Source organism: Aptenodytes forsteri, unplaced genomic scaffold (assembly GCF_000699145.1).
Source record: "Aptenodytes forsteri isolate BGI_AS27 unplaced genomic scaffold, ASM69914v1 Scaffold336, whole genome shotgun sequence".
NCBI lineage: Eukaryota > Metazoa > Chordata > Aves > Sphenisciformes > Spheniscidae > Aptenodytes > Aptenodytes forsteri.
In genome coordinates this window covers 4,421,634-4,435,627 of record NW_008794911.1, presented here as the reverse complement: position 1 = coordinate 4,435,627, position 13,994 = coordinate 4,421,634, and the positions used below count along the sequence as shown (strand labels likewise).

The following is a 13,994-nucleotide window of genomic DNA, read 5'->3' as shown; positions in this document are numbered from 1 at the left end:
CCTCCCACGGGGAATGCACCGTCATTTCATGGCACCAACCCCTCCTAAGCAGGTAGAAATAAAGTAACTGAGGTACCAGACGTGAGCCCTCCTTCTTCCTTAACCTTCCCACTTGCTTAGGGAGACCAAGGGAAAATTCTTGCAGAACAGGAACAGAAAATGGCCATCATGGCTGAACCTGGGCCACCTCCAGCACATGATCCAGCAGAGAAGAGAAAGCAGCAGGAAGACCGGGCAGGTCTCTTGCTCCCAGTGCTGCTTGCAGGTACCACAGCTAGCATCAGGCCCCGAGGATTTTAAAATGCTGCCATGTCGTGTGTCTGTTCAACTCCCCACTCAACGATTACCAAGTAGTGGTCAAATCTCACCCTTCACAGTTGCACATACAATAAGCGGTGCCGTTACGACGTCTTCCCTGCTCTGTTGTGCCCACCTGTCCCCTCTCCTATATTCTTGTATTTGCCAGCTTTCTGGAAGAGATTGTCTTTTTGTTATATGAAAACAGTAGCTCTCGCTTTCCAATCACTAGTGTCTCAGTGCTGCTGCAGTATATAACAATCATTATAGTAACAGAAAGCATCATGCTTGGAAGACGAAAAAGAAGCTGAGAAAAAATATCTTTTAGTCTTAAATCCTATAGAAGTTAATAAAAAAAAGTAGAATACAGTTTGTTGCATATTTGGATGGCCAATACTTGGAACACTCACTCCAATTATTCATCTCCTGCAGAGTTTTCAACCTATATATATATGTTTTTAATATATAGAGAGCTAGCAGTTTTTCATCTGACTGTTGAAAATCTTTAAAGATCACATTTTTCATTTTAAATACAAAGGTCTACTGAAAAAATATCTGGTGGGTAATTTTCTTTCACATCTGTGATGGGAGATGTATTATGTATTTGAAGTTTGAGCCAGGGTTTTCTCTTGCTATTTTTTTGCTCAGAAGAGCCAGCGAGTCAGAAGCGTTCATTTTACTGCTCTGCAGTTTTGAAAAATGAAATGGGTTGGACCATCATGAAAAGCTGAATAGTTTGATCTTTCTGTGCTTTGGCTAGGTATTGCTACAGCAAGAGGAATTCAGATCTCCCCACAAACAGTGTTCTAATGATGACAGGGAACCACAGCCTAGCCCTAGTGACAGGGGAGCTCTACTTTGGCCCTTACTCACTCTGACATGTTTAATCCAGGCTATAAATCTTTCAGGAATAAGATTAGAAACTATGCAAGTCTGAATCTCTGCCCCACTGCACCAGCTTTATACGGATTTAACTGTGTTAGACTTACATATGTTGCATCACACTACAGGGATGAGGGGTCAGGATCAACACTTTTTTTTGGCTGCCTCCATTTTATGCTGTGTTTGTTTAGCCTGCAAATCCAGGCCACATGCAGAAAGCCAGTTCATAATATCCACCAAATTTTCAGTTTTATTGATCAACTATTTTAATTTGCAATGAATACAATAAAGAATGTCATCTATATATTCAAGCACCAAAGGAAAAACTCTGTGAAGAAGAGTCATCACCAGTTATAGCATATACAATAGCTTTGGACACTTGAACCAGAAGGAATTTCCTCCCCTCTCTCCTAGGGCTTCCAAAGCCTTCATTAAAGTGTTTGGGCCCCATCCTCCACTCACGCACATCGGTGCAACCTCATGAAGGTCAGTGGAAGTCAGGCCAATTTAAACCAGCCCAGAATCTGGAAATGAGAAATGGTTTCCCTTTATGCCATGAACAATAATTTAGACACAAAACCTGTAGATAACCATTTACATAAAGTGCTAGACTAAAAAAAAAAAAATCCCCTTAAATGAAATGTTGTGTGTTGCTTGCTACATTACTTATTATGTTGTCAGATGATGTCAAACTAAAATAGCTCCAAATATATTTGTTTGATAAATATTTTCTGTCCTTCTTTTATGACATCTTATTCTCACACAGGTAATGTGCTTGTTTTACTCAGATAAGTAGCGTGATAGATCTGACACAAGAATATTATAGGACATGGCAAAGGAATTCTGCTGCTTTTCAATGATGCTTCTAGGTGGTCAGTAGCTTTGCCTTTACAATGCTCAAGAAAAAAGCCAACAGTGATAAAGAATCACATTTACATCGCTGTATTTAGGTTTATATTCCTATTCACAAACAAAGGGAACTTTTTATCTTAAAACAGTAACACACTTCGTAATGTGAGCCAAATACATACTTTACCTAGAGTTGCTACATAAAAATATTATAGATCATCCAACAATATGAGAAAATGTCACCGCATTCATTTAAAATAGCTATTTGTGAAATGTGTGCTACCGTATTTTGCTTGGGGCAATATATTTCCATGCTTTATGAAATTATTAATTCTCATTAAATTCTAATGATCCAGTCTGAAAAGAGCAGAACTAATTAACTGCTCCATTAAAGTTATTACTTACTCCTGATGAGGCCTGTAAATGTTTCTACTTTGTTAGGCCAGTGAAAGTTTTCTGAACTGCAACTCCTAGCATTACAAGGAAATTTCCCCCATCAGCAGCTTATTCCATAACAGTAAAATTACCAGATCCTAACAACACCCATGTAGCCTTTGAGACTTAAGTCTTACGCCCTGAAACAAATATTTTCCTCCTTTTACAAAGAAAAAAAAATGAAGCTCGTGCTGGTGGGAAGGATCTGCAGAACCTGCATCAGACAGGCGATGTCTAACTGGGGCCGGCACCAGCCAAGCAGCAGCCCCACTGTCCTTCCCTGCCGAGGACATCTCATGTGCCGGTTCCCTCCAGGTTAGCAGGGAGGGTTTGTAGTGTCCCATCAAAGCTTTGGGCGTGTGACTGTGTCATCGCTTACAGCTGGGTTTGGACCGGTGTTTTGGCAGCCTGTGTGGGACGTGACAGACCAGGATTCAGGTTCCTATTTATGCCTATGTGGAAACTAGTTATCTAAATCTCTTTGAGGATTTGGACTGCAGTGACTCGGTACCTCTGTTGGCACTTGTAAAACTGAAATAACTTTGCTACCTCACCAGAAGGCTGTGAAAAATGACAACAACTGTGAGGTACTCACATGCTGTGTTTATTGGGGTTTCATCCACGTACCTCAGGACAGATGGCAGAGCTGTGAGCAGCAGCAGTGCCTGCAGAGCAGCATCTTCCCCCCAGTGTTTGCACGCTGGGCTTAAGGGTTCAGCATAAACTGATAGTTTTAAAAAGTTACATGGTCACCTCCATAATGAAAAATGGTATCTGCTGGAAGATCATCATAGCTGCAAGAAGTGAGTTCCCTGACATGTGCTAACGACAGGTAGAATAGCTTTGCCAGCTCTCAGTAGCAGGGCTGTCAAGATCACCGAGACTCAATGAGACATCGACTTATCCCCAGTGAAAATGGATGAGGAAAAGCATTAATCAGGACTGCTAAGAAAAGCCTGCTGAGAAGCAAAGTGTGATAGTTGCGTTTGCAACTGAGTAGTGCTCAACAAATAATGTACAAACATTCGTATGTGAGAAAGATTTTAAATCTACACATGTAAAAATCTCCCATGATATGCCTGTATGCTCATCTGACCACACAACTGGAACAGAGTTTATTATTGCTACTACAACAATGACCAAGAGCTACTCAAGACAAGTATCAAATGTTCTAATCCATCAGATAATAATTAAAATATAGAGATATTAGTTAAAGAAATTGAAAACTTTATTACTTTTGTGAGCTGAGATCACGGTTATTATATTATTTACATACACTGAATATTTTTTAACTTATTTGTTCAGCTTCATTATTAAAATAGTTTTCAAAGCCTGTTTGGGGTTTTTTGCAGGGTTTACTTTATTCTATATAAGGGCTGAATTTTTTGAAAGAAATTAAATACTTCTTAATAATGCTCCCCAGATAGTAAACACAAAATTTTTTAAACATTCAACTCCTATTACTCCCCAAGAAACACCTCAGTTCTCATAGGCTTCTGCCACAAAAACATTTTTTATATTGGCCAGTGATATGTTGGAAAGGATCAGAAGTTAGATTTGCAGCCTAAATTGGCAAATATACACCGTATTTCTACTCATTATATGCCAATCTCTGCTATTTAGGCGTTGAGGAGGCTGAGAGTTTTGGATGCTTCTCTATAATAAACTAATATAATCGGAAATACTGCCTGCTCTGGAAATACCAACACTTTTTCTTTTCCTATGTCATCCCTTTCAGTCGCAGCTAATAACTGGAGATCAATTCTTAAAACTAGCCCCTTGTTCCAGCCCCTTGGAAAAGATTTTGCCAGACATCTGCAGTTGCAACATTTGATAGCACGGGCTTTCCTCAGACACCTCACCCTTCTCCGCTTTCTTCTGATCTCCACGCATACTGGGCGCCCCAGGAAGGCAGCTAACTTATTTGTATGAGACAATCCCCTTAGGCTAATGGTCAAATGATGTGCAGGAGGGATGGTCCACGTTGAGGTCAGTAATGCTATTTTGGGCCCCAAGGCAACTGCACGAGGAAGTGTCTCTGAGGAAACGCCAAATGATTTGAATTTTCTCAGCAGCAGAAGTGGCAATAGAAGCTAAAAACACGCGCACGTCCATCGAGCTGGACTCCTCTGTGCAGGCAAGCACCAGGCACAGTCCCGGACTCAGCTGCTTCCTGGTAGAGGCATCGTCGTTCCTGGGGGGGACCTGGCTCCATCACCCACGCCAGCGCAGCATTTCCACCACCCACATACTCCCCGGAGAGCTGTGCCACTTGCTGAGAGCTTCCAAAATAGCAACTTCCCAACCCATAATGTTAAAAGTTTTTGAAAACATTTGCAACCATTTTTATAGTTAATTAAACACAGATTTGCTCTACTCAGTCATTTGTTCTATAACTTTTAAATCTTTTTTGGTTTAAAGTTTAGGGTTTTTTTCTAAGTCATGCGTAAGCTTTAACTGTAAATAGGTTAATTGCAGCTCTGATCTTCCTCCAGCATCTGCCAGTAAAGACAAACAATTTTCAAATACCGAGGCCTAACGTGGATCACAACATTTCAAGGTGGGACCAGTCCCGTGGCACCGCCAGCAGAGAACCCCATGCCAAATCATACAGCTAGTAAATAGTATGGCATCAATTCCTCAAAAATTTCCATACCAGGAGTTTTAGGAAGAGATCCAAATACCCCATCAGTAAATCTCGCAGAGCAGGTGATACTTTTACAGTTGCCAGATATTTCAAATGGCCTTTCTCTCACACATGGTTACACTCTACAAATCCAAAAGTTACACAAACTAGATATGCCGCAAAGTTGAAGCTATCCTCTCGCAGAAACACCACTGCACCTTGAAGAACAGCTGGGATCACAGACATCCTTGGCAGCTGCAGGCACCTACACTCAGCGCTAGCCCTGAACGAATGAATTCATACTACAAAACCAGAGGTAACCAACTGCATAACGTGCTGGTATGTCCCAGAGACAGACAGCAGGTGCTACAGGAGCTATGGGCTGTCCTTTGCAGAAAATAATGGCTGTTTTACCTAAAATGAGTGTTTAAACCCACCCTATATCAACCTGTGAGATGTGAATTTATGTCCAGTAAAATGAAAAACCATCACGTGAACCCCAAGTTAACTGTCTGCCTGGTCTTGAAAGCGAGCAGTGATTCATTTATTACTACAATAGATACTAGCAAAACCCATTTATGCATTAGAGTTATCTCAGTGCCTTAAACTGACTTTCAGAAAAGCTTTCCTAGGTAGCACACAGTAAAGCGAACAGTTGGAAATTTCATGTCTGACATACAGAAAACATGCTAGTCTCCAGTACCTTCAAATTGTTATTAAATATGATTATAATTCTTAACAAAACACTCTGCAATTTCTTGAAAATTATATCGGTATCATTTGGCATCATCTGCTGCTGCTGGTGGAAGACCATGCTTAGAGCACAGATGCCAACGAGAGGCTGGCTCAGAGGCCAAAGCGCAATCCGTACAGTCCTGCCTGTAACAACCACCAGGATGAGATTTCCCAGACCACATCCAAGCACTCGGGAGCAGAGATCACTTGTCAGTCATTACACACATTGGAGAAAATGCCTACTCTCTGAAAGCACTGTTGCGTTCTAGCAGTTTTCTTTCTTCAATAGCGTACCCTAACAGCCACTTGGTTTTTCAATGGTTGTTGTCTGTGTTCTGCAAAAAACACCCTGTCTCTTTTAGGCAAACCTGCACCACAGACTAATAGACTGGAAGTATTAGCTTGATACGATCGCATCAAGTTGAGTAAGTCTAACTGCATATACAGCAACGTATATACAAAATCCACAGCACTCAAAAACCTCACCGCAATCTTGATATAAACCAAGATCCACGACCCTGTTGCCATATATGCATAACTCTCCAGCGTAAGTAAGTTCGAGTCCAATACAAGGATGAGACTCGCAAATTCTCCTTCTTCCTCTCATTTGAAGAAGTGTGCAGGGCTAGACATGAGAGAGTCGTAAGGAGGGAAGTTAAACCTGAGTTTAAAAAAAAAAAACACATGAAGGAAATCTGCAGGTCTTGTATCCAGAATAAATATATTATGCCATTCTCATAAATATTCACTTTTTGAATGTGTTCCAAAATTCACCAGAACTCATACTAGTTTTTTCTTGAATTTAGGCACTGTGTTTAAAGGCTTGTAGAATAGTTACCCAAGGAATTTAGTAAAATCCCGTTGTTTTAAATTGTAAAGTTAGATTTGACTAGTCACTGGAATCTGACTGCAACCCTTTTTACCTAGTAATAAAAGTTAAAAGAAAAGCCAGTGGGCATTTAACATACATTATTTCTCTCCTTCCTACAAGGACAACCCACAGCATGCCTGCCAGTTCAGTGCCCACGATCTCCAGGAGAAGCGCTGCTTCCCCAGGTGCCCTTCCTGTGTGGTATGATCCTGGCGCAAGAAGTTGTCCATCTCCCGTCCGCAGTTGACTTTCAAGGCTGGTTGCTTTACGCATCAGCGGGCCTCATGACCTCACATATGGCCACTTTCCTCTCTGACATTTTGACATCATCATTTAAAGGCTGGTGTTTTACTTTTACATTTAAAGCACAGTTTTACTTCTTAGGAAGAACATTTACTGAGCATCCTGCAACCAGTCAGCTCCTAATCTGTGGAAACCAATGTCTTATGTTCTGGGGAAGGCAAAGGATTTGTGGTCAGTTACTGTACAAATCAAGGAGAAGGAAAAAGCGTATAGAGCTTGTCGCTGAAACTGGCAGCGATTGCAATTAGAGATGAATTAAAGCAGTGATACAAATCAAGAATCACCAGAGAATGGAGTATCAGGTAAAAGGAAAGGTAAAATATGCCTTTTTTTTAAGAGGAAAAAAAAAGTATTCACATTGCATTCAGCCCTCAAGCTGCTGACAAGATGCCCCTACACAAAGATTATTACTGAAACCAGTAGACTGGGAAACACAAATCTTAAAAAATAAATACCACACAGGCAAAGACAGGTAAGCTCCCTTACACGCCTACCCACCTACACAACAGACTGAATAATCAAGATCAATCGCCTCTTCGCTTCAGCTATCACATACGGAAGGAGAAACACCCTGTGGTCCTGCCACAGCTCACGCAAACTCGAAAGACGCAGCTGTGAAGCTTTTGGAAAGTGGACAGCATCCACAGGCTCCGAATGAAGGCCTGGGAGGACACCACTGCCTCCTTTCAAGCATGGACCTCCCAAACCCTCTCCTCGCTTCACAGGAACCTGAAAGGAGGCAGCTGACTACCTTTTAACGAGGAAATCCCGGTATCCCGACTTCTTGTTCTGTGACTGCCCGGAACCGCTGCCGCCTGGAGATGGCAACTGAACAACCGAGGACTGTTGTGTGCCTCAACCTTGAGTTTGCTCTAGCAGGCACGTTGCTGCCGGGTCTCAGCTGCACTGAATTCAGCATAAAATACAGCAGCAACAGCTATTTCCATTCAAAAACTGGGATGAGATGCCCCTCATGGAATAACCCTAACATTTTCGGAGTTCCTCATTTTTTTGCCAGACTCCAGCTGCAGCAATACCACCAGAAAGTAAAAGAGATGAGCTCAGATCCTACTCCCAGCCTCAGGGGATTCAAACCAGCTTCCCAGGAGAACGCCCTAATTGTCACACTGATCTAAAGGGGCTTGTTCCTGCATGAAGCCTTTCTTAAAGCACCTAAAAAGCTTTCAGGAGCAGTGAAGTCAGCAGAGGTGTGCTCAGGAGCTGCAGCTCATCTGTGAACCACGAGCCATGAATTCAATAGGCTTCATGTCTTCAGTAAAAATTCCAGTCCATCTTTAATTATCATCTGCTGGAGTTCACTTGTTTAGTCCGATAAAGATAGTGGCTCAAGGAGATAAAGAAGGATGCTAAAACTTATTTTAACTCTTTTAATTCCTGTTTAAAGAGTAAGAATTCTACCATTCTTCAAACACAGCTTTAGTCCCCGAGGCTCTCTCCTATGTTTTTTTCTATTCTATTTTTAATAAATGAAATCAATTATTACATTTAAAAATTTTACTCACAGTTTTACTGGGGGCATACAGCATAAAGTACTTCTTCCTGTTAATTCAGACTGCTGTTTTCAGTTTCAATGTTTTCAAAATATTAACAATTTGTATTAAGCAGAGACATGTAGGATTCAAGTTGCTGAAATAATTTCAAATACTTTATTTTAAAATTATGCAATTTACCTTTCTATAAATCTGATTTGCCAGGAAAACATAATAAAAGGAAATTTTCTACAAAGTATCTCCAGGAACCATTCTGGCTCTTTCAGGTGCATTTTTAATGCTAATAAGTGTAAGGTATTATGGCCTAATTCAAATTTAACCAAGCACATACTTGCTAAAATTAACATCGAGTGTTCTTACCAAAACATCAACATTAATTTTTAAAAAAGCATTGTATTTTTAAATTTCAAAGTTACATTTGAAGGCACTAGAAAGCCAAACTGTAGACGGCATGCAAAACCATATTCATTCATGAATATGTTATTTCTAACAAGAACAGGTAACATAATTCTATAACTGTATTTCGAGGTTATCTTTCAGCAAGCATCCCTGTCCTTAAGACCAAAACCGTGTCTGCAAAAATTTGTCACTAATTTACGTTGACATGAGTAATGAAAACATTTTCATAGAAATGTTGATATTTGTCATATTTTTTTCAGGCACTCTGATACCAAAATAAAGAATAAAATCTAGTGGAAATAACTACTTATTCTATTGCTCTTCAGTATGTTTAATGACTGCATTTCTGAGTGCTGTCATTTAGCTAGACATACAGGAGCTATGAAACGCACTTACAATTTATTGCCTATAATTAATTACACTCACAATCGTTTACAAGGAAAAAATTGTACCAATAAAATGGAGACCTTTTAAAAAGAACTACGTATTACTTCGAAATGATAGGCTTCTCTAGCAGTTTCACTACTGCACTTTGGCTAAAAAGTTTTTCGTTCAAATAGTGAATTCTCCACCTGGGCCCATCCCAGCTCTCCTGGGAGCTCTGACTTCAGACTTGCTGCGAAAGCTGAGCTGCATTCTTCAGCAGTGTAGTGTTAGCAACACCCAGGATTTTGTTGCGAGTCTTGGTATAGCTGTGGTCTTGTTACTTATTTTTTTTAAAGCTTCCAAGCTCGGAATGAACAGATTACATGAAAAATTCAGCTTCCTTTTAACAAAATAAATTTCCAACTTCACCGGAGAAAAGGTTGAAAAATGATTTTTTGTAAAATCTTCAGGGTGCAAAAGGCAAATGAAACCAAGTTTTTTTACAGTAGAGATTTTCTAGGCTGATATGTTGGGTTTGTGTCCTGTTTCATGTTTTTAATGCTCAACATTGATGATATTAATAGTGGGATTTTATATCAAATGTCAAACCCTGCAAAAGAGCAGCCATCCGTCAGAACCAGGAGAACCGTTCCAGGTTAGCAGAGCTGAGTTCCTCCCGCATCCCTATTAATAACCGGCTACAAAATCCATCGCTTATATAAATCATTGTGAAACGGGGAGGGGATTAAGTATAGTGAGGGCTTTGTTTTGGTGGATTGGTTCAGTGGAAAGCAAAATGGTAGTTAGTATCAAACCCACTTATTCAAGGGCGTGAATTGGGACAACAGAAACCCCCCAAAGCAGGAAATGTGTTTCCCAAAGGATTTTCGCTTTTTTTGTTTTTTTTTAATCTAAGGTTATAATTTATTTAAAAATGCGATTCCTAACTGCCCTAGTGCAAACCCTGGGCAATGTCAAGCCCCGCGCTGTTGTCCTCTTGAGTCTGTAAACAGACAGAATTAAACAATAGCATCGCTAAGTGCGAACTTTCTCCATTCATCTTAATGGACTGTTAATTATGACCACTTAAATGCCCACAGTGTTAACCCTTTCACCGCTGACAGGATTTCACCCAAAAGGGCAGTTTATAGATGTTGATTTGTCCACAGGCAGGTAGATGTAGAACTCACAATCGATATACAGTTAAGTGGACTACACGATTAATAAAGTTGTGAATATAGATTATGCAGCCAGCTGAAAAATCTAATAATCATCTTCTGAAGTTTATTCCTGCCAAGGATTCGAGCAAAATGATGCTTTCAGTGTCAACACTGCAGTGTAATTGTTTGAGGGTTGTAGAGATTCAAATAGGATGGTGTTGGTTTTGCAGTGCATTTTCATGTAGCAGAAAGGCTGGCAAAGTGTAGTTAACTGATTGACATTGCACATCCTAAGTGATGTGGCAGTATGTAATGTCAGGATATAATAAGGCTAGTTGACTTCTTTTTAAGTTCAGAAATTTCTACAAAGCTATATAAGAAATGAAACAATTTATTTCAAAATGCCAGGTAAATCTTGGAAAAATTTGTCATAGATTTTATTTATTGCTGCCTATAAGCTGATGCTATTAATGGAATTAACAGATATTACAAATTGAATCAATTTTTGGACATAAATATTATAGACACATTTGGAAGAGGGGACAAAAATCACACTGGTTTTGAAGAATTTAACAGAACAGAACAATATTTGGAGTACAGTCCTGACAGGAATTACATTTTTAATATCGTACGTACTGCATAAATAATTTCCACAAGTATTTGAATCAAATTAATTTAAGCTATTCAGAAGTTCTAGGGCTGGTTTCTTGTCTCTTGAGCAAATGGATCTGGTATAATATAGACAGCCTTAGATTTCATTAAGTCTCCCTGGTTGCCCACATTCCCACTGGCATCCCTGGCTATTTGGAGGAAAGCCTTACAGCCAAAAGGCACCGTGTCCATTTCTTCTGCCCACACCACAGGTTTTTCAGTGGTTCCTTCCATCAGATCCTATGGTTGTTTCACGTTTGCACAAATCCCAGATTGTGGACAAGCAGATATATTATCAACCCAACGCTTGCCTACAATTTCATTTTTAATACCTGCATTACAGCAGCCACCTGGCAATATGCAGTAGGCTGGCTAGCACGGGGAAAAGCAGGAGTTCACAGCATTTACAACATGCAAACCCCTCTTACATGCTTTCGCAGTCTGTGCTTGTGGTTACAACCACCACCACCACCACTGTGCTACCACTGGCTACCTTGCAATGCGGATACTCATTTTTGCAGCGTAACTCTTGTTTCCAGAGTTTCCATGAAACAGCCAACATGCCACTCCACAATGGTTAGAAAACAACAAGGGATCTGCCAAGCAAAGCAGCTCTGAACACAGAAACCATTTTCCAAACCCCTAAGAACCCAACAACTGTTTGTGCTCAAGCATGCGATCCGTTTTGCCCATTTAAGCACTTTAAGGTATCAATATTTTTTTAAAATAAGAAGTAGTTGTAAATGAGCAGTCAGGCCCATGTGGTCAGCACGTAACGCTGGCAAGAACAACAGTACGTGGGCCGGGGCATTGGGTCTACCACCACTCTCGAGATAGTTACCATAGAGATAGTAGGAGCCACAAAGAGCTTCGATCACATTACTGGCTGGGAGGGGGTCAATTTGTATGCGCGAGCCCTGCTGGGATTGAAAGAATGCAGAGGAGGACAGGAAAGATAATAGAGAGAAAAATAAGTGAAGGGAGAATACAAGAAACGAGAAAAATGAAAGAAAGAAAGGAAAGGGGGGGAGAGAGAGATTGGGGGGGGGGGGGGAGGGAGGGTGAGCAAAGGGAGTGAGGGGTCTCAGGAGCAAAAAAGCCAGCAGAGAGACCAAGGGGAAACGAAGAGAGAAGGAGAGAGAAAGCGAGTGAGAAAATTCATCTTGTGCAGACAGCGCTCGTGTCGCTGCCCGACAGGAACTGCTGCTCCAGAGGAGCTAAGCCAGCAGCGCAGCCAGCCGCGGGGGCAACGGAAGGGATGGAATGGATGGATGGATGGATGGATGGCAACGGGAAGGGATGGATGGATGGATGGATGGATGGATGGATGGATGGATGGATGGATGCCTGCAGCATCTGACCCACACCACAAAAACTGCTCCAAACACGCAGCGGAGCAAGGAGACAAGATCACAGAGAGGAGAGGGGGTTTTGCTTTCATATGCCCATGGGTGAACAGCCTGAACGTGACGCTGACTGAGCCAGTGCCTCAAAAGCAAACGGATTTCTTTCTTCTTTGGACTCCTCAACCCAGGGCACTGAGGGCTCGGGGCTGGACAGGTTTTGCCTCTGAGAGCTGTGACCGTCTGGGGCTGGTGGGGCCGGAGCTTTGGCAGATGCTCTGGGTCCCCAGGAGAGCCACAGCAGCCTCCGCAGCCCCAGCTGCTGTGTGCTCACCTATACTTACCCCGTCGTATCGCTGTATATGCCTTCAAAGACACTGGCAGATCTTTCCAAACTAAGACAACACCTAGGTCCGTACTCCAAAAAGGCTGAGGAGAACACTTTGAATGACTGTCTAAATCAGCAGAGTATCCAAAGTACCAAACCCCAGAAGTAATCCCTTACGGATGTCTAAGCACTGCTGTATCATTGCAAAAATCTATTGTTCCTCTGCAGGTTAGTAATAGCATGGCCAAAGCCTGCTCATCTTTCAAGAGGAATCCCAGCAGTCAGAGAGAGAGCAGTAATAGGATTCAACGCATAACTGACAACATTTAAAGAAAAAAGTCTTATTTGGTGGCATGTTCATCGGCCCTGTACCTCCCAAAAGGTAAGGGTAACAAAGAACGTCCTGCTTTGGTGGTCTCATCAATGCTGTAGCATCACTTCGTGCTGCAGCAGCTCACCTTGCAGGTCTTCGCAGGACATGCACAGCTTCATAGCCTCGCGCTGGTACTCAGCCTCAATATTGGGATTGCAGTATGTCCGCAGATCTCCTCCTGGTGCTATGAGGAATGCTCCAAAGCTGGCAGAGCAGCAGGCTGCTGTTGCGTACCGTAGCCTTATGGCTGAGTGATAAAAAGATTTTTTCCTGGAGAGAATGACGATCTGCTGAGTTTTCCTAAAATATACCTTCGCTTTGTAGCGGGAGCATCACAGTACTCCTCACCTTCAGGGCCAGCCCGTTCAGCCCCATGAGACTAAGACAACATCCCCTAAATTTTCTTACAGAGAAACAGATTGAATTATGTTCAGTGAAAATCAGCACGGATTTCAGAGGGCAACATACTCCACAATTGCCAATAGCACCCACTGGCCCAGCTGCAGTATCATGTGCTCAGTATATTACATCGACCAGACTAGAACTGATTATGAAGGTTTTTTTGTTTTTAAATGAATTAATATTATTTTCGTATCATTCCACTTTTCAAGCCAACTGTCAAACCAACCATAAATTATATTTCTCCCTTGCATATTACCACGAAAGTCAAGTTACCCCTGAGATCAACGGCATCGCCTTTGAGTTAAAAGCACACAGATGTCTGAGTAACAGTAAAATTACTGAAGTATGTAAAAGCCTCTAGAAATGCTGTAAAGCAGCTTTTCCATATATAGCAATGTCACCATTTTAAGTCAAGTACATTGTGATTTTAGCTTAAAAAGCCCTCCAAAGCAACACAAACTAA

General features: G+C 41.4%; 1 protein-coding gene across 1 annotated transcript in view; it reads right to left on the bottom strand.

Moving 5' to 3' along the window:
• Window positions 1–13,504, bottom strand: part of DNAJC1 (DnaJ heat shock protein family (Hsp40) member C1) — a 177,485-nt gene extending 163,981 nt beyond the window's left edge. Inside the window, exons 1-5 of the mRNA XM_019470988.1 lie at window positions 13,441–13,504; window positions 13,215–13,376; window positions 6,311–6,485; window positions 4,573–4,760; window positions 3,091–3,187 (exon numbers count right to left, since the gene is read on the bottom strand). Of these exons, the coding sequence (XP_019326533.1) occupies window positions 3,091–3,187; window positions 4,573–4,760; window positions 6,311–6,485; window positions 13,215–13,376; window positions 13,441–13,504 (686 nt within the window). The remainder of the gene's footprint in view (window positions 1–3,090; window positions 3,188–4,572; window positions 4,761–6,310; window positions 6,486–13,214; window positions 13,377–13,440) is intronic.
• Between the last annotated feature and the right edge of the window lie 490 nt (window positions 13,505–13,994).